At 50.6% G+C, this 24,522-nt stretch overlaps 1 protein-coding gene across 1 annotated transcript; it reads right to left on the bottom strand.

Moving 5' to 3' along the window:
- Window positions 1-3,564: 3,564 nt before the first annotated feature.
- Window positions 3,565-10,573, bottom strand: NTSR2 (neurotensin receptor 2). Its single transcript, XM_002922742.3, has 4 exons — window positions 9,950-10,573; window positions 5,756-6,005; window positions 5,093-5,183; window positions 3,565-4,093 (listed from the first exon to the last, which is right to left on the bottom strand). The coding sequence occupies exons 1-4, from the start codon at window positions 10,571-10,573 to the stop codon at window positions 3,925-3,927; spliced, it is 1,134 nt and encodes a 377-aa protein (XP_002922788.2). The 3' UTR covers window positions 3,565-3,924.
- Window positions 10,574-24,522: the final 13,949 nt, after the last annotated feature.

Raw genomic sequence — 24,522 nt, 5'->3', positions numbered from 1 at the left:
TGGGTTAAGAAAGCTAATGGAATGGGCTTCAAAATTTTAGAAAATTAAATGGATGAAGAGATACTTTAAAGTTAAAAGTTAAATCCAAAGGGATGATAATGGTCACAAAACTTTGTAGATATGCCAGCACTGGTGTGAAATCTAGAAAGCCAGAACAGGAAAAGAGTAGGGTAATAGTGGGATAGTTGCATAACCATGACTGGAGACTAGTACATCTCTCCAGAAATACAGACAGAAGAACAGTAGAAATGAGAGTCAACCAACACAGTAACATCTTTGATCTAAAGTCATTGACCTCCAAAGAGGAGAGGATTCTTGTGAAATAGTAATTCCAGGAAATGTTCTGGAACTAGACAGAGGTGATGGTTGCATTACATGTAATTACATGTAAATGACACTAATGGTAAATTTTAGGTGCATTTTGCAATAATAAAATTAAAACTGTTCCAGAGCATTGGAAGATACAGAAATCTGTACTTCTGCAAGCCCAGAAATAGCAATCACCCTCAAACCAGATGAGAATAATAAATACACAGACTGTTGCTCTTTTTCCCGAATTCTTACAGCAATTTGAGAACTCTTGCAGTAAAGGAAGAGAGATTGGGCTGTAAGAGCAACATTCACGTGGATGTCAGAGTTCTTCTGGCAGGTGTGACAGCAGAGAGGGCAGGGAATTTGAAACTCAGAGACTTGGTTTAATGCCTTGATTCCTTTGCTAGGTCACCTGGCCCCCTGGAGAATGTGTTAGCTATGAAATGAGCAACAGTTGGTAGCCAATATTTTTGAGCACCTACTATATGCTAGGCATTTAACTAGGTGACTGATTGTTTATTACTTAATCAACTCAACAACACTCTAAAGTAGATACCATTGGGACCGTCTTACAAATAAAAAATCTATGGCTCACCGAGGCTGAATGACTTGTCTAAGATCACACAGTTATCAAGTGACAGAACAAATACAGATTCATGCCAGTGGGTGTAAGCATAGTTCCACTAACATCACAGCTGCTTTCCATCTAGAATAACTTACTTCCACCAAATGTCACATATTAGAAGGCACTGTTGGCTCCAAAGGCTCTCTGTACAATAAAAGTATGGATCCAAAATTCTTTCATTGGGAGAGGTGTTGCGTTGCCTGTGAAAGGTAGTGCTGGATGCGAGCATATAGCCAATATATTACGTTATGTATCATCCTGAGTCTGGACAATTCAGCATTAATGTTTAGAAACCCTTTTAATAACAAGATTTGCATTAAACCTTCCAGATCTGGCTTCAGAGTCTGCAGACAGCTCTTTAAGGGAAGACTATGAACCAAGGGCACGTCCAATGTCGACGGCTTTCATTTCTTTTTTAGTCTACTTAGGCAGACTTCCCAGCTCAACGAATTAGCATTTTAATTAGCAAAACAGTTGGAAAGCCAGTGCAGAGTTTTCAAGCCCTTCATGTCTAGAGAAGAAACAAGAATCCATGACTACATTTGTCATTCACTGAATATACTGTCCCAGTTTCCCTTTGCCTTTCTTTCTTTAACTCTGACGAGCACTAATTTCTCTCTCTTGGGATCTCTGGCCACTCTAACTCTGGTTCTTGCTCTATAAAAGGATCTTTCCCAAGGGTGGCAGTCCACCCTACTAAGATGGGTGGGTTTGGTTGCTGTTTTGAGTTGAATCACATCCCTGAAAATATATCCAGGTCCTAACCCCCGATACTTAAGAATGTGATCTTATTTGGAAATAAGGTTGTTGCTCATGTAATTAGTTGAGATGAGGTCATGCTGGAATAAAGTGGGCTTCTAATCCAGTATGGCTGGTGTCTTAAGAAGAGAGTGAATAGTAGGGGAAGGCTGCCATGTGACCATCAAGACAGAGATTGGAATGATGAGCCTCCAAGCCAAGGATTGCTGGGAACAACCAGAAGAAGCTGGAAGAGGCAAGGAAGGATTCTTTCCTCAAGGTTTTGGGGAGCATGGCCCTGCTGACACCTTGATTTCGAACTTGTAGCTTCAAGAACTGTGAGAGACTAGATTTCTGTTGTTTGAAGCCACATACTTTGCCGTGCTTCGTTATGGCGGCGGCCCTAGGAAACACGGGTGGGCAATGTATCCTTCATCTTTCAAGGTTTGGTGGAAGCTTTGTAAAGTTCTGGCACTGATGAAGTCATGGCTGTAAGACTGAGGCTGATGAAAGGAACACTTTTGGGGTGTCTTGATCTTAGCCAGACAAGCTGACGGTCTAGCCAACCACATAAATAGAGCTTAAGTTGTTTAAGTACAGAATTAGAAAGATAATTTGCATTTGGTAACCAAGAGCTTCCTTTATATTAATGACAGCTACCACTGACCAGGTGCTAGATACTACACTTTCAAGCATTTTTTCGGATTTATGATGCCATTTCATTCTTAAAACCCAGGGGATAATTGTTACGATGTCTGTTTCACAGATGAGACATGAGGTCCAAGCAGGTGAAGGAACTTAAGTCACACAGCTAATAAGTGACAGAGGGAGGGTCCATCCCATGCTCCGGGCTCTGTAGCCACTGCTGGTGCTGCCCATGGGGCAATAGGGGGAACTTAATTTCTATTTGATATTTGTTATTTAGATATCATACAAATAATATCTTACCAACAAATTAGAAGGAAACAGAGGTTTCCCTGCTCTTCACCAGACATCTGAGTGTCTGCTGCGTGCCAGGGATCATTAGGCTCAGATCTTGGCATGAAGAGAACAGAAACCACCTGTCCTCGGGTCCACTCATGCCTCCTCACTAAACCCACCACTTTCACTAAGGGCTTCCTTCTAGACCTTTTCTCTGCATCTGAATGATTTCTGCATAATCTCATCATGTAATTTTTTATCGTGTTCTTTTTAAATACTATAACCACAATATGTTTATGTTGCTAAATAAGATTCATACTTATTATTTAATGGTGGCCTAACAAATAGGATTTGGGTGGACTAAGGGGATTATCGTGATTCACTCAGTTCCTTCGTGTTGAGCCTTTCATTTTTGTTGCTCTTTGGCCATCAGACTCTTGGGAAGTAGCAGGATGCACTGGTGAGTCTCGCTGCTCACTCCCAAGCCTGGGCTTTGGTCCCTGAGTTACTGAGTTGTGGGAGAAGAACCTTCCTTAACTTTGCTTTTGTTTTCCCACGTAGAAGATGGCAGTGGTCATGAACATATTCCCAGGATCCCCAAAATAAATAGAAGTGGCACCCTGCCGCTTCCAGGTCGGTCACACATCTGTCTTCCCCTGGGTGGCCTCAGATGCCTGGCGTCAGGCAGTCACATAACCAGAGACCAGGGGAGGGGAGTGGGTGCCCCCGGAGCCTCCCACACTCACGGAGTCCTACTGGGCGAGACTGGAGGAGGTTACTACAGCTCATGTGACGTGACAATCCAGTAAGTTTCTGGATTACTGCCCTTTGTCATTTGTGGAAATTCTTAGGACATCTGAGCCCACAACCAATGAGCATAAGCTAGAGGAGAATGTGATGGACGTCCAGGAGAGTGAAAAACAGCAAAAATAAGAACAGTAACAACAATGACAAAAATATGGCAGCCAACATTTATTATTTATTACGCACTAGGCACTGTGCTAAGCACTTTAATCTTCGAACAACTCTAAGAGCTGGGTCCTGTTCATCCCCATCACACAGATGGGAAGACCGAGGCTCAGCGTGTAAGCGACTCGCCTGCAGATGCACAGCTGGTAAGTGGTGGGGCCGGGGGTCCAGGTGAGCACATTTGACTGCAGAGCTTGTGTTACTTGTGATAACACCGCTTGTCTGAACGCCAGGTGGCCGAGCAGTCAGTCAGTGTCTGCTTCGTTCATTCTTCTGTTTCATCCAGGTAGGCGTGTCTGGGCGATTCCCCAGAGCCCCAAGTTGGGTCCATTCGGGTGGGGCTTCAGGGCTCCCGGGGATCATGGCTCCATGCGGTGGTGCTCTCGACACAGGGAGCCCAGGGCTTTCAGGAAGAGTTTTCTGAAGGAGGAGGACACAACGTTGTACAGGACAGGGGTCACCGCTGAACTGACGTAGAAAAGCGTGTTTGTCACCAGGTAGAAGTAGTGATAGAAACTGTAGAGTGTCCTGGAAGAGAAACCCGGGAGGTGTGTTAGAGGACCTGCACCTCCTCACAGCGTCCAGCCCTTTCTTCTGGAGAAAGCATCTCTCCTCCAGAGGGCCAGGTGAGGAAGGCCTGTTTTCTGCTATTGGGAAGTGTGGTGCGAATTCAATAAATGGTCCATCAACACCAGCTGCCCTTGGCGGGTGCACTGCACCCAGCCTCTGAGTCCCTGTTTCCCGTGCAGTTCTCGGTCCCCTGCACAGTGAAAGGTGCACCTGCTGATGGACAGGGGCCGTTGCCTAGCCCGCTTGAGATGCTGGGAGCCTTGTGCTGTTGGGTGTGGTCCAGGAGATGTGGCTTCACTGAGAAGTGAACGTCCTTCTGAGAAGCCTTGCTCCTCGCCACAAGGATTCTCAGCTGTGGGGAGGGCTCTGCATGTGCATTTGTGCGTAGGGGGTGCTAGTAGCTCTTGAGGATGAGGCATCTGTTGACACAGCCATTTCCTTGGAGGCTGTGTGGATCTCTCTTCTCTTGGATGTTTGCCTTCCATTTAGGATCAGGGGCATAGTGATTTCCCAAAGAAGACAGGAGATTTTCTCTTTTCCAGTTGTGTCCCAAAAGGCATACATGGTCTGGTCTCTATCCAAGGGGCCCTTGTTAGCTCATGGACTCAGTGAGCCTCTGAGGCTTCCTCCCCTCTCCTTGCAATAGCAAGGACCTCCCCCTGCTCTCCCCCCACCCGTGGGCCTCTCCATCCTGTGGTCAGGATGCCCATAGCCCTGGTCACCACTGAGATCTCTCACTCACATGACCTTATCAGTTCAGGGAAGTTGGTAGAAAATGCCCTGTTCCCCACGCTCAGCTCAGAGAGTTTGAGTGCACAGACTGGGCAGGACCAGCTGGAATGGAAGCCAGAGTTCCAAAAGACCCAGCAATTGGGAATCCCTGTGGAGAGCATAGACAGTCCCAAGCCCGGCCCCGTGGTCCTTCCCTACGTGCTTGGGTCCCTGCACTGCACCTACCCAGTCCACCCGTCATCGGAAACGTAGCAGTACATGAGCCTGCGGACGTGATACGGCATCCAGCAGACGACATACACAGCCACAATGGCTCCTGCAGAACAGGTGGGGAGGGAGAGAGCGACAGAGCAAACATTCCCAGTTATGCCATCTCCAGGGAGGAAGATGCCAAGCTGACCACAGCATTTCCCTGGAACTTGTTCCCAGAATCCAGGGATTGGAAGGGAACTTTGAGGCTATCTGACACATTTGATCTGGATCTGTAGCCAAACCTGATGTTACCCTGGTGTCTGGGTGAATACCCACTTTAAACCCCACCTGTACACTGACATCCTTCTAGAAACTTCTACAACCTCTATAACCTCCTCCTGACCACCAGAATACACTCTCAAATCAGGGCTAGATACTCCCACCTGATTGTCTAATTGTAGAGACAACTGAACTTAAGTGTTCTCTGCCTCATAAAGCCTCTTCTCTTCCTCTTTCTGATCGACTGATGGTCCACCATCCATCTAGCGCTCAAGTCGTAAGACAGATAGTCTGTTGATTTTTCTATCACCCCCAGATCCAATCTATTAAAAAGCTCTTCCTTAGCATCTCCTGATTCCTCCCTCCTCACTGGAGCCCTAACTCTTCTGCTCAGGGCAGTGTTACTGAGTACTTAACTGAGAACCTGGACGCTGTGCTGGAGACCGCGGAGCCGGCTGGAGTCCTTGTGTCTCACCAGGCTGGCCTGGCCCCCATGGGGGAGCGTCCTCCTCTCTTCACTCGTTAGCTCCACGTGGCTGGGGGTGGGGCTGCCTGGGGCAGAAGTGGACGGCACCTGGGAGCAGAGGGCCACCAGGTGGCTCACAGTGACCCCGTTCAGGAAGGCAGTTAATGCCAAGGGGAGCACGAAGGATACCAGCACATTCACCTGTAAAGGTAATTCCATGGCTTATGGTGGTGGCACCAAGGCTCTGTGATGCTCTGGTCATCAGGCTGTGCCCAGGGCCCAGGAATCTGCAGCAGTGGGGGGGGGGAGTGACAGCAGGGTTACAAGATAAGGTTGAGAAGCTTCTCAGAATGATGGGAGAGAGCAATAAAAAAAGGAGAGACAACAAGAACATTTGGGATTAGTGGAGGACACTCATTGTCTAAGTAATAGTGGGTTCTAGAAAGCAAATAGAGAAAACAGAGGGGAAGAAATAATTTTTTAAAATAAACCACATTGAAGAAAGTTTTTCCAAGAGTGAGGGATATAAGCTTCCAGATTGAAAGGCTGCCTGGAGGCTCAGAACCATGGATGAAAATAAGCCCACATCAAGGCACGTTCTTAGGACTTTTAGCCTGGTGTGGGGAAAGAAGACCTTGAAAGCTTCCAGAGGGATAAGACAGGGCACATACAAAGAACGGGAACCAGAATGGCACTGGACTTCTTTAAGGCAACAGTGGAAGCTGGAAAACAGTGGAGTGATGCTTTACAACTTGTGAGGAATTCTGTGCCCGGCCATCTTATGTTCCATAGTCTGGAACATTTTTAAACGTGTAAAATCACACTTTTTTTTTTAACCTTCTGTGGACCTTTTCTCAGGTCACAGGAGGTTATGAGAGCATATGTTCCATCAAAATAAGGTTGTAAACCAATAAAGAGAGACCCGGGATCCAAAAATAGGGTATGAGGCAGAAAAGCAGAGTGATGGAAGATGTCGCTACACACCCAGTTAGATTGGAGCAGGAGAGAGGGGGGCTCCAGGGGCGACTGGAGGAGCAACTGAGAGTTGACCAAATGGGTCTGGACATGCTGAAATAGTATTTATACTTCTAGGAGAGGAGTAAAACATGCATGAGAAATAGATCACAGGAAACTAAGCAAATTGGGGGAAAAAGACCATTATCGATGGCAAGGAAGTAAAGGTAACACTGGAAAGGAAATATAATAAAAATATATGATGTGGTTCATCCGTGAAGAACGCTTAGCATAGTCACGGTAGGTAAGTACTGACGTGAGATTATCATACCCTGCCGTAATTGCACTGGAGGAGCGGTGAGACGTGTGTGGACGTGGGACGAGGAGGGTAGGCATGCAGTGCGAGAGAGCAGAATGCTCTTTCTCTCCAGTTAGAAGACACTGCGTAAAATATCAAAACTGCGAAATCAAGCAGGCGTGTTCTTTAGAAATATGTAGGCAAAGAGCAGCAGGAGCTAAGGGCGGACAGCAGCTGCCCCTCAACAAGAGAATATAAATCAAAGTGCGAAGGGCGGTAAGGGAACAGCTATTTTACGTGTCGAGCCTTGTAATTATTAGTTGATGTTTTTTGACTGATGAGAAACAAGCCTATTATATAAGACCTTGTTTTTTAAATGTTTAAATTTTAAATTCAAGGTATATGGGGCGCCCGGGTGGCTCGGTCAGTTGAGTGTCCGACTCTCGCTTTCAGCTCAGTTCACGATTTTGGGATCGTGGGATTGGCCCCCCGTCAGACTTGGTGCAGAGTCTGCTTGAGATCTTCCCCCTGTGCTCCTCCCCCTGCTCCTGCTCTCTCTCTCTCTCTCTCAAATAAGTAGATAAGTAAATCTTTAAAAAATTCAAAGTATATGTGTTATAGGGTTTTTCCTTATTGGTTCTGTATGAACATTTTGTTTTAAACTGAACATTTTAAGTTTTTATTTTTTATTTTTTTAAAGATTTTTATTTTTTTAAAGATTTATTTGTTTGGGGGGAGGAAGGGGAGGGTCAGAGGGAGAAGGAGAGAAAGAATCCTCAAGCAGATTTTGTGCTGAGTATAGGGCCCCACACGAGGCTTGATCCCAGGACCCCAGCATCACAACCTGAGCCAAATCAAGAGTCCGACACTTAATCGACTGAGTCACCCAGGTGCCCCTAAACTGAACATTTTATTCTTTTACTTTTTTTTGTTTTTTAAAATATTTTGTTTATTTGAGAAAGAAAGAGTAGACAAGCGAGAGAGAAGGAACAGGGGGAGGGGGAGGGAGAAACAGACTCCCTCCTGAGCAGGGAGCCCGACAACGATGTGGGGCTCAATCCCAGGACCCGGGATCATGACCTGAGCCAAAGGCAGATGCTAAACCGATTGAGCGATTCAGGCATCCCTAAACTGAACATTTTAATAGCACTTTAAAATCAGTACAAAATATCTGGGTTGGGTGCTGTACCTTTTTAAGGAGTTATCACTCATGCTTTTTTCTTAATGCATGCTGACAAATCAGCAGCACCAAGACAAAAATAAAACACTAAGTGACAGTCATTTTACTTTGTTGCAGAACCAGGCAGGGTTTTATCAGCAACAACATACTTATTATCAAATTGTAACTTTAATACCGGTCAAGACAGAAATTGAAGGTAAATATATATTCATAAATTAGTAATTAATCTTTGGGAACTTTGAAATATGATACAGTTTTTTGTATTTTCAAAAACTATGAGCAATTTTTTGTAGTCAAAAAACACTGATAAATATGGACAGTGAGCGATAAGACACTAAAAAGGAAGATGGACCGAAATAATCCTAATTTGAGTTTGGTTATTTTGTTAACATGGACTGTATGTTTCAAGTTAAGCATTTTTTAATATACCATTTTTCGAATAAGGCTCTTACCATGAGGGAATTGACTACACATAATGTCGCAAGCTCTCCCCGGCTCATTTCAGTTTCTATCGCATTGGTCAGTTTGCACCACATAAAGTAAACTCTGCAAGCAGCATATTCACAGCACAAACCTTGCTTGGCTCTCCCCTCCCCCCCAAAACCCCACTCCATAACAGGTGCAGCCTGGAAGCTTCCACTCTAGTCTGTGAGAACTGGTGGAACTTGGCTACCAAGCCTTTTGAGCCTGTGGTTGCTGGTTCATTGCCATGGCCATACCAGGGTGCAGAAGGGAGCTACACAGTCAGACCTAAGGCAGGAGCTGTGGTGCTCTGACTATTCAGCTAGGTCGTTCTGCTGCAGCTCAGAACCTGCTGGGACTCGATGGGTGCTCTAGATATGTGGCTCTGCAGCTGTGATGTGCTTGGATCGGCATGGGGGAAGGCAATGTGCGGACTGGACCGATGAGGTCTCAGGTCATGACTAGTCGACCTGATGTGGTAGGAAGAGCAGCTCCCACTATTGTCACTATTGTCAATGGAGCCACTCCTTCTGACTGCTCTCTGGAGCCCTGCATGACCAGTTTCATTAGTGTCATTACTGTTCTGCTTGCTGGTGTGTTTTGCTTTTGTTTTTGTCTTCTTTATCATCAGGTACAGATTTGGGCAAGGAATTTGACAATCCACAAACATGTCTGATATAGAAAGTGGATTTTTAAAAATTAGGGATCCTACCTTGTCACTTCTGAGTAATTCCCCATAGTGACCATAGTAAGCAACTTCTGAAGCCAGGCGGAAGGTTTTCTAATCAGGTTTAACTTAAATTTTTCCAAATTCTTGTTAAGGCTACAATTAATACATGTATTTCTTCTGAAATCCTTCATTAATATTAAATATTCAGGCCTCTCTTTTATATCTCCACAAAATCCCATTAAACTGGATATTCTGCCGTGAAGCTGAAGATGGTTAGTTTTGGTGATAAAAAAGTAGAAGGCTGGCGTGGGTTATGAAATCTGTATTTCTACAGCTCCCCCTCTCCCACAGTTCTTATGCCCAGTGATGTTTGGTCATCACTCTTGCAACACTGAGAAGAACGCAGGCTTCCAGAATTAGTTTTGAATTCAAATCTGGGCTTCTCTTAATGCCTAATCTTTGCCAAGCCTCTACCCAGGTCCTCTGTAAAATGGGGCAGTGAGACCCAAATTTCCCGGGGAAAGGGCGGTCGCGAGTATTCGAAGTGAAAACACAGGCCCTTTAGCCTCCCTCCCCCTTACCTGAATGAAGACCTGGAGCGTGGCGCGGCTCACCAGCACGGTGCACACTCGCGAGGCGGGCTCCGGCTCCCCGCCAGCCGTCTCCAGCTCGTACTTCTGCCCCATGATGATTGCCATGGGCAGGGCGAGGCCGAGGGAGGCGGCCCACACGAGCGACAGCAGGCGGCGGGTCCGGCGCGGCGACAGCAGGCGGCGGGCGCGCAGGGGCTGGCACACGGCCAGGCAGCGCTCGGCGCTCAGGCTGGCTACGCTGAGCACCGTGGTGTAGGCGCACAGCTCGCGCACGAAGTAGTAAGCGCGGCAGCCCAGGTCGCCGAACACCCAGGGGTAGTGGAACCACACGAAGTTGTAGAGCTCCATGGGCACGCTGACCAGCAGCAGCAGCAGCCCGGAGAGCGCCAGGCTGAGCACGTGGTAGCGCAGGCGCCCCGGGGGCCCGGCTCGCCCCTTCAGCACCACGTGCACGGACAGCGCATTGCCCGCCGTGCCCAGCGCGAAGATCAGCGAGTAGAGAGCGGTGAACAGCACCTTGGCCCAGAGGCGCGTGTCCACGCCCAGCCGGGCGTCCAGGCTCAGCGCGGGGCCCGGAGTGGGCCTCGGGGGCCGCGGGCTGCTGCTCTCCATCCCGCTCCCGCGGCCGGCGCTCCCTCCCGCTCACTGCGCGGAGACTGGGCGAGCTGCCCAGAGAGGAGAGCGAGCGCCTCCTCCTCTCCAGGAACCTCCAGAGCGGGAGGACCCGCCCCCCGAAGGGTGCCCCTGAGCAAACGGCCGGGCGGGACCGGCCAGCGAATGTAAGCCTGTTGGCTGCGTTTACATTTCTCCGTTCAGTTCAACCCACGGAAGCACTGGGTGCTGGGTGGAAGGTGATACAGAGGGGTTGGGCCTGACTTACCAGCTGCGTGAACTTGGGCAAGTTTTTTAAACCTCTCAACTCATTTCTGCATTTAAAAAAATATTTACGTTGCAGAGGCTCCGTGAAGGTTAAATGAGCCAATCTGTGAGAAAGCTCCAAACCTTCGGTATACCTAGGCATCCCATGGGTACCATGCGCCTGGGCCACTTGCACTGCGCTCCTGTGTGTGTAGTCCCAGAGACAGCTGGTCAAACGCTTGCCAGAACTTTGGCACTTGGCAGCTGTGACTCTTCTTGCTGAAGGGCTGTTTGAACACCACACTAACATTCTCCAGGGATTTCTTTGTCTCTGGTACAAGCGTCCTCACGGTATCAGGCTTTCCCAGGCTTTTAGGATGTCATTCCCATGGAGCAGGGTGAGGAAGTGAAAAGAAGTGTACTAACATGCTTTAAAACCTTTCATTAGTCCCTTTCCTTAACCCTTGTAAATGCCAGAACTTTAGAGTTAAAAAGCCTTTACTTATCTTGCACTTAGAACCCCTGATCCTTACTAGAGCCAAACCCAGGTCTCCTGATTCTTTGTCTTTGGCAAAGTTGCTATGCTCCACTGATACTTTAATCTTCCAGCCAGATATATAATCTTACAGTAACATTGTGGGCTTAGACTGCAGCAAAGGGATTTTTGTGGGACACGATTCAGTCGACCACAAGGATTCCATACATGAGTTTTAGACAAATTTTCTTTGAAGCAAAAAACCTGTATTAATAAATTTTTAACTCCTTACTGGGTTTCGGATAGCTCAGTAAGGCCTGTAGGATTTAGAAAAAGGCAAGTTCCTGCTTCCCTTTGGAAGACTTCTCCAAGTATTCAGTCTCCCAAGGTCGAGGCTGGAACGGTGGAGAGGACAGTGGGCTTGGGATCAAGAGAGGAGGGTAGGAGTCTCGGCTCTCATTCGCTAGCTCTATGTCCCTGGCAAGCCATCAGCCTCTTTACTCCTGTGAGTTAGAGCACTGAGCAGATAGGAGTCTTCAGGACTGGAGTCCCTGGGCTGTCACTACAGGAGTTCAGCCTTACCAACTCCTACATGGTAAGAAGCTCAAAGACAAAGGGAGCAGTTCCTGGTTTTTCACTTGTGGCACTGGTGGGAATGTCCAAGAGGTGAAGGAGGTATGGTTACCTTTTTAGGACAGCTCTAGGTAAGCATCCTCTGTCATGTAGAAAGAGGAGAGTTTCCTTGGTGTCTTCAATGGATAAGCCTCTCCAGCCAGGTCAGAGGAGCCTACAAAATGCGTTTAATGTGGCAGTGAGGAAGAATCAGCACCATTGACTCACCCCGTGGCTTCCCTCTATGGCCATGTCAGAGGGCTCACAATTTCTCTCTTCACCCAGGAGACCACAGCAGAGTGCCTGAGGTGCCCTCTGTTTGTAAGTTTCATTCGAGGTCCTTCTAACCTGAAACACTTCTCAGAGAGTGTATCCACGTGTGGATGCCCTGGGCCCAGAGCTTGCTTCTTCCATACCCATATGAACCTAATTTTGCCTCTGAATAAAAACAAAACATCCCTTGTGTTAAGACTAGTTTCAGTCTGTATTGGGAGACTCTGACCCCTGATATCCTCCACTGTCTATGTTAGAATTAAAATCCTGGCTCTCCTGTTGAACTAAAGGATTCCACCTCTAATTATGCAGCAGATCACTCAGAACCACTCAGCGCTAGAGGGATCCACCAGGTGTGAGCAGCAGTAGAAGGTCAGCAGTTCTGAGTCCAGGGATGCCAGAGATGGAGAGATGCTGCTTTGGGCTGTCAGGTCAACCATGTAAAGTATTAACGAGGCTTCCTGGTCAGGCCAGGGGGTCTCTGAGGCCAGGACCCTTTGCTTGCTTTGTGCACCCAGATTCCTGACCTTCTTGGCTGATTACTTGCAAGATGCAATCCAAAGGGCATCTGCTATGGACAGCTTTGTGTCCCCCTTCCCCCAATTCATATGCTGAAGCCTTCATCTTAGTATGACTGTATTAGGAGTAAGGAAGTAATTAGGGTTAAATGAGGTCAGAAGGGTACGGCCCTGATCCCTTAGGATTAGTGTCCTTACAAGTGGAGGGAGCAGAGAGCTCCCTCTCTTTCTGCCATCTGAAGACACGGTGAGAAGGAAGCTGTCTGCCTGCCAGGAAGAGTTCTCAGCAGTAGCTAAATCAGCTGGCACCTTAACCTTGGGCTTGCAGCCCCTTGCAGATCTGTGAGGTCAGTCCCTACGCAGCTTTGGATCCTGATGCCAACCGATGACCTGGAGAGATTATTTGCTACTTGAACCTTGAAAAAAAGAGTTAATTCCTGTTTCCCTTACTCCAGGATTGAGCCCTGGTAGCATTTTCTGACTCAGACAATAGAGTTTACCTTCACAACAACCGCAGAGCATGTGTGTGTGTGAGAGAGAGAGAGGCAGGCATGTGTGTATGCGTGTGTGCGCGCACACACACACACACACAATCTTCCCTTCATTATGCATTTCCATACTCATTCTTCATTCTTCTCTGCTCTGCCCTGAGTTCTCTGTCTTCCATGTGGGTTCAGCCCATGGTGGACAATGAGAAATTGGAAGGAGAGAGTTGAAGGTATTGTTCCTTTCACTTCCTCCCCGCTGGATTACTGCTGATGGACCCCCACACTTGGCACCCTCCACCAAATCTCCTGCAGGGGTCTCCTCCAGCTCCTTCATGTCCTAGCCTTTGATGTCTGCTGTAATAAGTGACAGCAAACGGGATGGCTGCAGACAGTGCAGAGTAATTACCTTACAGTTCAGTAGATCAGAAGTCCAGGTCTGGTGGGGCTCCCATCACGGTGTTGGCAGGGTGTGCTCCTTCCGGAAGCCCTAGCAGAGAACCCGTGTCCTTGCCTTCTGGTTGCTGCAGGCTGCCAGTGCCATTGCCTTGTGGTCTCCTCCTTCTCAAAGTCAGCAAGGTCGTGCCACATTGCTCCCATGCTGCCATTTCTGCTTCTCTCCTGCCTCCCCCTTCTTTGTTTAAAGAGCCTGTGATTACATTGGGCCCACCTGATGTACACAGCAAGGACAGAGACTGTGGTGACAAGCAGTGGTGACAGGTGTGCTGAGCTCTGCAGCGGCAAAGCAGGAGGAGGGTCTGGGGCGACTACTCAGGTGATTGGAGATAATCTGGAACAGTCTCCCCATTTTAAGCCCAGCCAACCAGCAACCTTAATTCCACTGCAGCCTTAATTTCCCTTTGCCATGAAATGTGACCTCCAGGATGTGACATAGACACAGGTTCTGGGGATTAGGATGTGGACACCTTTGGCGGCTGATGCCCTGCCTCCTACACCTGGGCTCTGGCCACACTGCCCCTCTCCTTTCCCCCAGCCCAGGCTGGCCTTGGCCCCTCCTCTGGCTGGTATTGGTCTTGTCACCGCCTCCTGGCGGTCTTCCTCAACTCTGCCCATATCTTGTCAACACTCTCGGGTTCCTTAAGGACTCAGCTCAAGGGTCCTGTTTGTTTTCTACTGGGACCTTGATGGATCTAGTGTATGTTCATGATAAAGGACTCTTATCCAAAATACAGAATTCTTCAAGCTCAACTATAAGAAAACCAACAACTGGATTAAAAAATGGGCCAAAGACCTTCGCAGACATCTCAACAAAGAAGACACACAGGTGGCAAGTAAACATATGAAAGATACTCCCCATCATAAGGCATCAGGGAGATGCAAATTAACACATCCACGAGGTACCACGACACACCTGTTAGAATGGCGAAAATCTGGGATACTGACAATGCCCAGTGCTGGCGAGGACGGGGGGCAGCAGGAACGCTCACTTCACCGCTGGTGGGAATGCAGAATGGTGCAGCCACTTTGGAAGACAGTTTGGTGGTTTCTTATAAAACTAAACATACGCTTCCCATACAATCCAGAAATTGTGCTCCTTGGTCTTCATCCGAAAGAGTTGGAAACTTACGCCCACACACAAACCTTATATGCATACAGATGTTTATAGCAGCTGTATTCATAATTGCCAAAACCTGGAAACAACCCAGATATTCTTCCGTAGGTGAATAGATGAACCAGCTGAGGTCCATCCAGATAATGGAATAGCGGTCAGCACTAAAAAGAAATGAGCTCTCAGGCCAGGAAAAGACACGGAGGGCAGGAGGGATGAGTAGGTGGGACACAGAGGATTTTTAGGGCAGATACTAAAAAGCTAGATCCATGGTAGTGTGTGTTTGTTGAAATCAGAGATTGTACCACACCAGTAATGAGCCCTAATGTCGACCACGGACTCTGGGTGATAGTGATGTCAGTGTAGGCTCGCCAGTTGCAACAAGTGTACTAATCAGGGGCCGGGATGATGATAGTGGGGAAGGTGTGCATGTATGGGAACACAGTACATGGGAGCTCTCTGTATTTTCAGATCAAATTTGCAGATCAACCTAAAGTACTCAGGAAAAACTAAGTTTATTAATGAAAACCCACCTGATGTGACTTTTTCCCATGCTGGGTCCTTGCCACTGTGTGAAGTGCCTTTGGAGCCAAAGAGCAGTAAGGCCTGGCCAAGGGGCGACCTGGACCCGCAGGTAAGCTCCCTCCCTGGCACACTCTACGTGTTGGACGAGGAGGAGTCTCTCCACTTCTTCCTGGCCAGGTGAGCCTCCCTGAGCCTCTCTCCTTTTCTGGGAAAAAGCAAACCTTGATGATTAGAGATGGCGTGTGTGAGCAAATACTAGGCACATGGAAGGGGCTCAGACATGTCTGTTTCGACCTCATCCTTTCCCTCAATCGTCAAAGGATGGAAGACTCATTATGGGGTGGACAGATCCGGGAAGGCTCCATGGAGGAAGGAGGTCTGACATGGGCCCAGAAAGTGGACAAATTTGAAAAGGAAGAGAGGAGGGGAAAGGCGTTTAGGGGAAATGGGAATGGAAAAATCCAGTGTTCTTGGGGGCTTAGCAGGTGCCTCTCAGGCTCTGGCCTGGCAGCCTGGGGGATTCTTCACAGCTTGGGGGGCACACGGCCGGGGAGGTGTCTCAGGGGAAATTCAGCTTGGTCCTGGCCACGGCCCCTTGGGGCACTGATGGAGTCTCAGGAGCTGTAGGGCAGGAAATGATGGAGAGTCGGCAGCTGACGGGAGCCCCCAATAAACACAGGCTCAGTTTCTTCAGCTGTAAAATGGAGCTATTAATGCCTATGTCGAAGTTATTGTGAGGATTAATAGTTGCTACTCCTTTTTGAGAGTCTAACCCATGCGAGGTAGGCATTGCGTCAAGGACTCTCCATACACGGCCTCAAGTGTCCCCACAACAACTCTATTTTTATCCCTGTGTTTCCCAGATAAGGAAACAAAGGCTCTTGGAGGCTGAGTCAGAATTGCTGCTAAGGGGAGGGTCAGAGCCGGAGCCCAGGTCTGTGGGACTCAGGTTGTGAGGTCTACGCGTCACCCTCAGCTTCTGGGCGCCCCGTCTGCACTCACGTCCCCACTTCTGGGTGGACCAGCCAAGCAAGTGCTGGCTCTCAGTGGCCTGACATTGCAGCGAGACGCGTGTCCGCCAATCTCCGGCCGTCTGCCAGCAGACGTTCCTCCGGGAGCGTCCACGGGCCTGCGTCCTCCCAATTGATGCCGTGGCACCGGCCTCCGTGTTCAGAGTAACTTCGGTCTGGGCAGCCCTGTACCTCCGTCAGATTTCTGGCTAAACGCTAGACACGGCCAGGTATAATTACTCACGATCTTATCACTCGTTGGTCATGAGGTTCTTAAAATATCTTGACGGGATGAATTAAAAATAGTAAGAGTGGTGGTGACCCAGCTCAGTAGAAGTGTCTCAAAGTGTTATTTTTTCCCTTATAGTTAATAACACTCAGGCGTTCAGACTATGGGAGATGGTGGGAGCAGGGGGGGCCACCCGGCTCTGAGGCCGTGTGCTCTCTGTGCTTCTCCGGGTGAGCAGGGCCAGGGGCACTGGGGTGGCCAGGACCGTGGTGACCTGGTTGCAGAGGCCTGGGATTGAGTCCCTCCCTGATCCTTCCCAGATGCAGCACCTGGGGGAAGCCACTGCCCCCAGAACCCTTTACACGTTCCCCTTTACAGAACCCTTTACAGAAACCCCCTTGCATTAGGTAGGACCCAGCTTTCCTGTGTTCTAAACTTCACTTGCCCTAGCAGCCCAGCTGGGCTCTGTGTGGGTCAGGGTCCTCTCTGGAGGGAAGGAGAAAGAGCTGTGAAGAGTGAAATCGGAGAAGGCTTGGCCAGGGAGGAGTTTCAGAAGTGGGGTTGATCTTTCAATCAGGAGGTGGTTGGCCTTAATGTCAGGGTCACCCGTCACCCATTGCAGGGACGAGAGGAAGAGCAGAGCTTGGATGGGGGTGTGGTAAGAGTTGAGTCGGTGAGCCTGACTTGTCACTCTTCTAAAGCCCCTTCCTTTACCCTGCTGTGCTCTACGGGGGCCACCCTCTCCCTCTGGGTGGGATCTCGAGGTTCTTGTCAAACCAGGTCAAAGCCCCTGCACCCGCTCCTGCAGCGTGCCCTCTGCTCGCAGCCTTGTCCAGGAGCTGCCCCCGTTCTATGCTCGCCCTCGCACTCTGCTGCAGGTCCCTCTACACCCTGGGCCTCCGTGAGCCCAGCCCATCACCACGAATCCAGGGCTCCTGGTAGGATTCGAACTACATTCCCAGCACCGTATTTGAAGTCAGCCTGGCCCTGCTTTGCCACTTCCTGCTTCGTGACCCAAGGTCATTCTTCAAGCTCCTAAGTTGTGTCTGTAAGCCCAGAAGGTGGCTGTGGACCATATATACCAGAATGGGGTTGGAGTACTTAGCCTGGCGGTGGGGTGGGGGGCAGTATTCGAAACAGGCTGTGCCTGATGCTGCTGCATGTGATAGAGGGGACAGCAGTGGCTTCTAGGGGAGGGTTCCAGGAACCCAGCCTTCCTGACTCCCCGAGGTGTGCCCAGGCAGCTCACAGGAACGGGACTGGAGGAACAGAGAGAAAGGATCCCAGGGTGGGGGTGGGAACTGGTGGTGGAGGGGACCGTGAGCAGGCTCCTCCCACTCTGCAGGCAGCACTGGACAGACGTGGTCTCTCCAACACCTGCTGTTGTCAGCCCCCCACGTCCGCCCTCTAGAGCTGTGTGCCAGGGGTGGGGAGGGGGGAGTTAGTCCATCTAACTGACTGGAGCCAGTGGCCACCAGCAGGGGTCATGGCTCCCACCCCTGTGCCACCAAGCTCAGGAAGACTGGCCTGTGCTGGGAATCTCTGCATCTTCCGGAAACGGAAGGTGTCTTGGGTTGTTTGCTAGCCAGTCCCCAGGTGGGAGAGGATTTGCAATTCAACACTCTGCTCTTTTCCTGAGCCTTGTGACTTGGCTGGGCTCCTGGCTGTAAAGGGAAGCCGACTGCTCTGGGCTCCGTCAGCACCCCCTCCCCCCAGCCTCCCAGCTTCAGAGAGGGGGTGAAATCAGCCACGTTGGGTCACTGATCTCCCGAGCTGGGCGAGGAGACAGCCAGCATCCCGCAGGCCAGGCCATGGAGGAGCAGGACCGTGGCGGGTCTACCTGGGAGCCCCCGCAGGACAAGAGCTCCCCAGATTCACCATGGTCGTGGGTAAGGGCCAGGGCTTGGCCGGCTGTGCACTGCGGCCCCCGCTGGGAACGCTGGTGGGACCGCAGGGACCTTCTGTGCCCAGAGGCACACTTAGGATTGAGGCAATCACATTTCTCCAAATAAGAGGTGGGACCAGCTGCTCCCCAGGGACTCCTGTGACGTGGAGATGGCATTTATAGAGGAGGTTTTAGAACTTACTTAAGAATTTAAGGGCTTTTTTTCTGTGGTTTGGATGGAAAATGAGCAGTGACTGCTTCAATTGTCAAGACAGGGACGCAGGGTGTTTTGCAGGCTTCCTGGCCAGGCAGAGAGCTGGGCACTCATGCTGTCTTCCATGTGCGTGTGGAAGGAGAGGCCCCAGAAGTGTCGAAGTGACCTGCCCTTGTGCAGTCATTTAACCATGGTGTCCTGGGGGCTGTGATGTGTGTGCTGTAGGGCTCCACTGGCCTCCAAAGCCAGAGGTGGTACCGTCCTGCCATTTTGGAGCTCACCCTAGATGCCAGGGCTTTGGTTCAAAAGTAGTTATTTTCAATTAAAGCCCTAAAGCAGGAGTAGAGGGTGCTCAGATAACCCCAAGTAGAAGTGGGCACTGGGGCTGTGGCTTCGGTTAGAATTCATGACTTGCTGTTTCTTCCAGAGGCCGGTGGGTGGAGGGGAGGTTGGCTGCAGTGAGGACAATGTATGAGCCACCACCCCCCCCCACCCTGAATGGTATCTGCTTCTTGTCCTTAGCTGCACAAGGCTGGGGTTGTGCTGGAACTTTCCATGTGCCTTGGAAGCAGAGAGAGCTGGGGCTTTCTGCCTCTGAGGGAAATAGAGTGAGGGGTGCGGCAAGCACTAGGCTGCTGGTTCCCCAAACACCTGTCACCTGTCACTTCAGTCATGTGCATCCTCAGGGGGGTTCCTTTCCCTTCAGGGGCAACAGGCCCTGCTGGGAACTTGCTGTGGGTGTTCGGGCTGGAATGCGGTGGGGGTGCTGGGCCGAGAAAGGGGGCCCTGGTTCTGCTCCTGCCTCGGCCACCATTTGCAGTTGGCCCGTTGGGTGAATTGTCCATCCAAGGGTGGACAGATGCTGGCAGAAGAGTTCCCCGAGGCCGATCACTGACCCTCTCTCAAGAGGCAGGCCGAGGACGGGAATGGGGCCACCCCCAAGGAGTGCTGTGTAGACCAACAGCACGCACACTCTGATTAAATAGACTGGTTTTGTGGGTAGTTGGAGATTAAGATGGCCATGTCTTGTTTCCATTCCTGGAATGTCTCTCTTACTCAGGGCGGCCCCGTCTTCCGCGAGGGCAGCTCTGCTCCCTCATGATGCTCTCCCACGTCCCCAACNCTCTGATTAAATAGACTGGTTTTGTGGGTAGTTGGAGATTAAGATGGCCATGTCTTGTTTCCATTCCTGGAACGTCTCTCTTACTCAGGGCAGCCCCGTCTTACGCGAGGGCAGCTCTGCATCCCTCATGATGCTCTCCCACGTCCCCAAAGGGGACCCCTAGTCTCCACTGCCCTGGGTCGCAGGTGTTATTATTGTGGGCATCTCTCTTGTACGGCCCATGCAGACACCGTCATTCCCATTTGACAGTCGAGGAAACAGGCCGTGGAGTTGGGACTTGCCCACAGGAGCTCAGGGGCTGCTGGAAGGTGGGGACGGGAAGCCTGTCCCCTGGGGCCAGCACAGGCCCTGTTCTCAAATCCCGGGCACTCTACAGACGCGGTGAGCTGGGGACACTATGACACTATCCGTTCTTTGCTTATAAGTTATATTTCCTGATTATAAAAGCATGTTCATTAGAGGAGATCTAGAATATACAGCAAGGTGTAAGTAAGATAGCGAGATGCCCATCACCCACTGCTCGGGGAGCCTGGGACCTTTGTAAATAGCGGTCACGCTTCAGGCTCATTCTAGTTAAGCCCCAGAAAGGATTTAAATCTACCCCTTGTCCTTTTTTATTCCATAACTCTCTTAGGCCCCACTCCGCCCCCAGTGCTTGATGCGAAAGCCCCAGGCTGCGTAGCACCTGCTGTGTGACTCTCTTCCTGCGGGTGGGGGGTGGGGAGCTGGGGAGGTGGACCCTGGAGCTGCTGTCCTGGCTCCTGCAGGGTCTCCGCCCCCAGGTGCAGGGTCTGCAGGGGCCCGGACACTGGGCTCGGCACAGGCTTGCGCCGGTGTCTGGAAGAATCACACCTGCCACACTGAGAGCGGCTGCAACACCGGGACCCCGGGCTGTGTAGCCGGCAGCTCCAGTGGGAGGACCGGCCTCCTGCTGCTGGGGGCACTGAGTCCCGGACTAGGCCGTGGAGGGCAGGGGAGGGCCAAGTCCAAAGTCAGGCCACAACAACGCAGAACTGGAACGCAAAGCAGGAAGTGGGGGCAGACACTCAGGTGGATTGACTGTGGTGCAGGAAGGCTGAGAAGGAGGCTGCGGTCCGGAGAGCCGGCCAAGCAGGGCGGGAGAGGCCCGAGTTGCCGCTGCCAGGGCCGGGAGCCCAGGCTGGGCTGGCTGCTTCTGGGAAGAAGTGGCCCAGCCATAGTGGGGTGCTTTCATTCCTGGGACTGGGGAAGGGCAGCTGATAGAGCTGTGAGCCCTCGGGGCACCTGTTAACTTGGCACCATCTACCCGTGGCATTGGCCGACAGCATTCCCCGGGGCCATGGGCTTGATCTCCAGGCCCTGAGCATAGGCAGAGCCCTGTGGGGCACAGAGGGTTGGGTGAGACCTGGTCTCTGCCCGCAGGAGGTCGGGGCAGAATGTGAGTGGGTGGGCCTGCTCTCCCCCAGCTGCCAAGTTCACAGGAGCACGGATCAGGAGCAATTCCAACTGGCAGGGCCAGGGAAGGCGTCTCAGAAGCTGGCATTGGAGCCAAGCCTTGGAGGAGAGTAGGGTTTCAATAAACAGAGCACAGGGGGTGGGGTGGAGGGGACTGGGGGGCGGAGCCTTCTAGACTGAGGGCTCAGAGTGAAAGAAGGCTGGGTTTTGAGAGGACAGGGCGTTCTCCTCAAGCTAAGTCTGCAGGTTTTGCTCCTCAGGGGAGTTGACTGGGGAGTTTATTACTCCTTAGTGGGGGTGGGCTGGTACCCCTCTTCTTGGTCAGGCACCCCGGCTGTGAAAGCAAGCAAACAGTGGCCAAATATGTGGGACCCAATGTGAAACCAGTGTGCGTGTGGGGGTGTGTGTGTAGGAGCTGTAGGGCCTGGGCTCAAGCCCCAGCTTTGCTACTTATAAGTTTGGATTTCCTGGGGCCTTAGTTTTCTCATCTGTATAATGGGGCATATGGTATCTAATAATATAATATTCACAGGTCCTTGGTAAATGGAGCTATTACTGGTAATGACACTAAACCTGAAAAAAGATAGCCTGTAGTTACAGGTTGGGCTGCAAATATCATGTTGAAGAGAAGTCAGATCATTTACGCTCGGACCGTTGGTCTTAGTAAGCAGTGTAAGGGAGAAGGACACAAATCCAGACCCCTGGGTCTCCTGACAGGGAGGAGAATTTGGGGTGTAGTCTTCATCCAGGTGTTTTAGCTCGGCATTCAAGGCTTCCCCAAAGCTGGCCTCCCCTTCCTTCTCTTGGCTGTGTTCTCTGTTCTCAAGTGTTGCCCACCACTTCAGAGGTGCTGAGCCAGTCGAGTTAGCTGGGGCTTCAGGGAGGTGATCTTCGGGAACCCAGACCCATTCTGCCACCTCCAGCCCCTATAGACTTGGGCTGGGGTCTGGGCCTCAACTGCCCACAGTATATGTTTGCTGCCTGGACTCCTTTGACAATGCTGACCGGAGGTCTAGACAGAGGCCAGACAGTACCCCCCACGGTCCCTTTTTTTCTGGGACTTCTGGGGCCCAAGCCCCTGACCATGGGTGGGACATAGAAAGACAGAGTCAGGGAAAGGGTCCACTTCTCCCCAAAGCCCCAGCCGACCTGAAACACCTGTTTGCTCACTCAAGAGGCTCAGGTGGGCCTGAACCCTCCCAGGCTGGTGTGCGTGGATGGGGGAGAAGGGCAGAGAGAGAAACTGCAGGAAGCAATCCTCATAGCCCTCCCTCCTGGGGAGCAGAGCTCTGGCCGCCTTGCTCCTTCTCTCAGGGTCCCAGGCACCCCTCCATCTGTCCCTCAGGTGGATTGGTAGGGGAGTTCAGAGTGCCCCCTGGAGGCAGTACTCTGCCATTACAAACAGTGAAACCACCAACCCTCCTGTACAGCCCAGCGTGTGACCCGTGTGACTTTTACTAGTGAAGAGAAGTTAGGATGAATGTCGCAGCTCAATGGTGCACAAGGCCAGCAATCAATGGGTCCAATGCTAATTCCTCACCATCGCATTTTTTTGCAATTTAACTCCTTGCAGCAAACTGCTGTCCGCATATATTCCGCATCTTGCACAGAGACACGCACAGTCCCTCTTTGAGCCCATTGCCATCCTGCTCACCCTTTGAGGCCCGATTCCAATGCCACAATCTCTGTACAATTTCACTTAGTGGTTGAGTAGGTAGTACTTGCATATTATCCACCCCATGTTTCCGCGTGTTTCTGACGGAGACTGATTTGTTTCCCTTTATGAAATCAGATTTGCGGGGCGACAAGGCCTGGTCACTGCTTTTAAAATCTGACTGCAGCGAGGACCTTCCCCTCTCCGCCTGTTATGTTCAGTACTTACTTACCTGTCTCCTCTCTCCTGCTGAGCTGGGAGCTCCCCAGGGCAGGGAGGGTGTCTCCGTCTTGGCGTCCCCACAGCCCGGAGTGCAGAGCTGTGTCAACCTGGGTCAGTCGGGTTTGCATCTGTTGTCCTGATGTAATCATGTATCACACCCCCTTTTGCTCTCAGAAGTGTCTAGAATGGAATGATCACCCTGCCTGGCACATACCTGTAAGATCACACCTGTGCCTGGCTTTGGTGCAGTCCCCTAACCCACAGCTTGTTCCCAAAGGTCCTTGCTCGCTGTCACTCAGGGGACCCGTTCCCCTCCCCCACCCCTCTGATCAGGGCTGGAGCTGGGTGGGGGCTTTTTATGGTGGCGACGTGTTTCATGCAAAAATTAGGATTTCAAGTCAGTGTGACAGGCAGAAACTGTGTGGTCCAAGTCTGTTAGGATGTGGGTCCCCTGCAGCCACCATCCCTGGGCACGTCAGCAATGATGTTTAGGGGAAGAGGTTCAACTGACTCCCTGTTCGGGTTCACAGCCTAGCTCTCAGGCTTGCTGGCTGGTGACTGACCTTCTGTAGCCTCGTTTCTTCATCTGCAAAATGGATTTCCTGCGCCTAAGCAGGTTAAAAGCTGTGAAGCCCTTGGTATGCACGTAACTGGTGTTGTCTCTTATCAGATGCAACATGGGCCTGTTTTCTGGAGCCTTGGAACAGATTTCTATTCCTCCCGCAAAGCCTGGCACAGGGGCTTCGTGGCACAATGTGATGTCTCTCCTTGAGCCTTATACTTACATCTGGAGGGTGAGCTGTTTACTCCATGAGACCCACTGGGGAAGCGAAACAGTTGGCGAGACAGTTGGGCAAATAGCAGCTCTTTACTTTCTATTCCAGACCTTTCTGGGGAATTACCCCCTGGAGTGAAAATGGCAAGAGGAATCGCCATGCACCCTTGAAATTATTACTGTTTTTCTTTCCCTCCCTATTTTGCCAACAGTATATATAGCTGAATGCATTGAAATTGAAAGTATGTATATAATGAGGGTTCCACTCTTTGTCAACAAGAAATGTATTTTTTTTTTTTGCCCATGTTTATGCACTATTGAGAAGCAATATGCTGGGGAGCCCAAGAGTCATAGACTCAGAATTTGGAAACTGGTGTGCAGCCCTAGCAACCCAAATGACTAGGTATGTGACCTTGGACAAGGTCACTTCGTTAGAGACTCCGTTTCCCTGCCTGGCCCTGTGAGGCTCAATTGAGTTATGTGAGTCATAGAACTTTGCAAACTGTGGAGCCCCTCCAGATGCAGGCTACACCTCAGGGGTCTGCCTTGCGCTCGGCCCTATGCACGCTGTAGAATAGCAGATGGGGTCGATTTTAAAGGAAAGGCAGCGAGCTGAGAACTACATGAAATAATGTGCATCATGTAATGTGAATCACATCTATTTTTATTGTTCTGATATTTTAAAACATGAAACGATGT

Source organism: Ailuropoda melanoleuca, chromosome 4, assembly GCF_002007445.2.
Source record: "Ailuropoda melanoleuca isolate Jingjing chromosome 4, ASM200744v2, whole genome shotgun sequence".
Taxonomy (NCBI): Eukaryota; Metazoa; Chordata; class Mammalia; order Carnivora; family Ursidae; genus Ailuropoda; species Ailuropoda melanoleuca.
Note: the sequence above shows the minus strand (reverse complement) of the source record. Positions and strands in the feature narration are given on the sequence as shown.

Bases quoted from the DNA above. Each gene is read 5' to 3' on its own strand.
- NTSR2 (XM_002922742.3), bottom strand. From the start codon at position 10,573: ATGGAGAGCAGCAGCCCGCGGCCCCCGAGGCCCACTCCGGGCCCCGCG. The intron at 6,006-9,949 runs GTAAGGGGGAGG...TTACCTTTACAG, and splicing joins CGCTCCAGGTCTTCATTCAG to GTGAATGTGCTGGTATCCTT. The intron at 5,184-5,755 runs GTTAAGTACTCA...CCTGTTCTGCAG, and splicing joins GCACAGCGTCCAGGTTCTCA to GAGCCATTGTGGCTGTGTAT.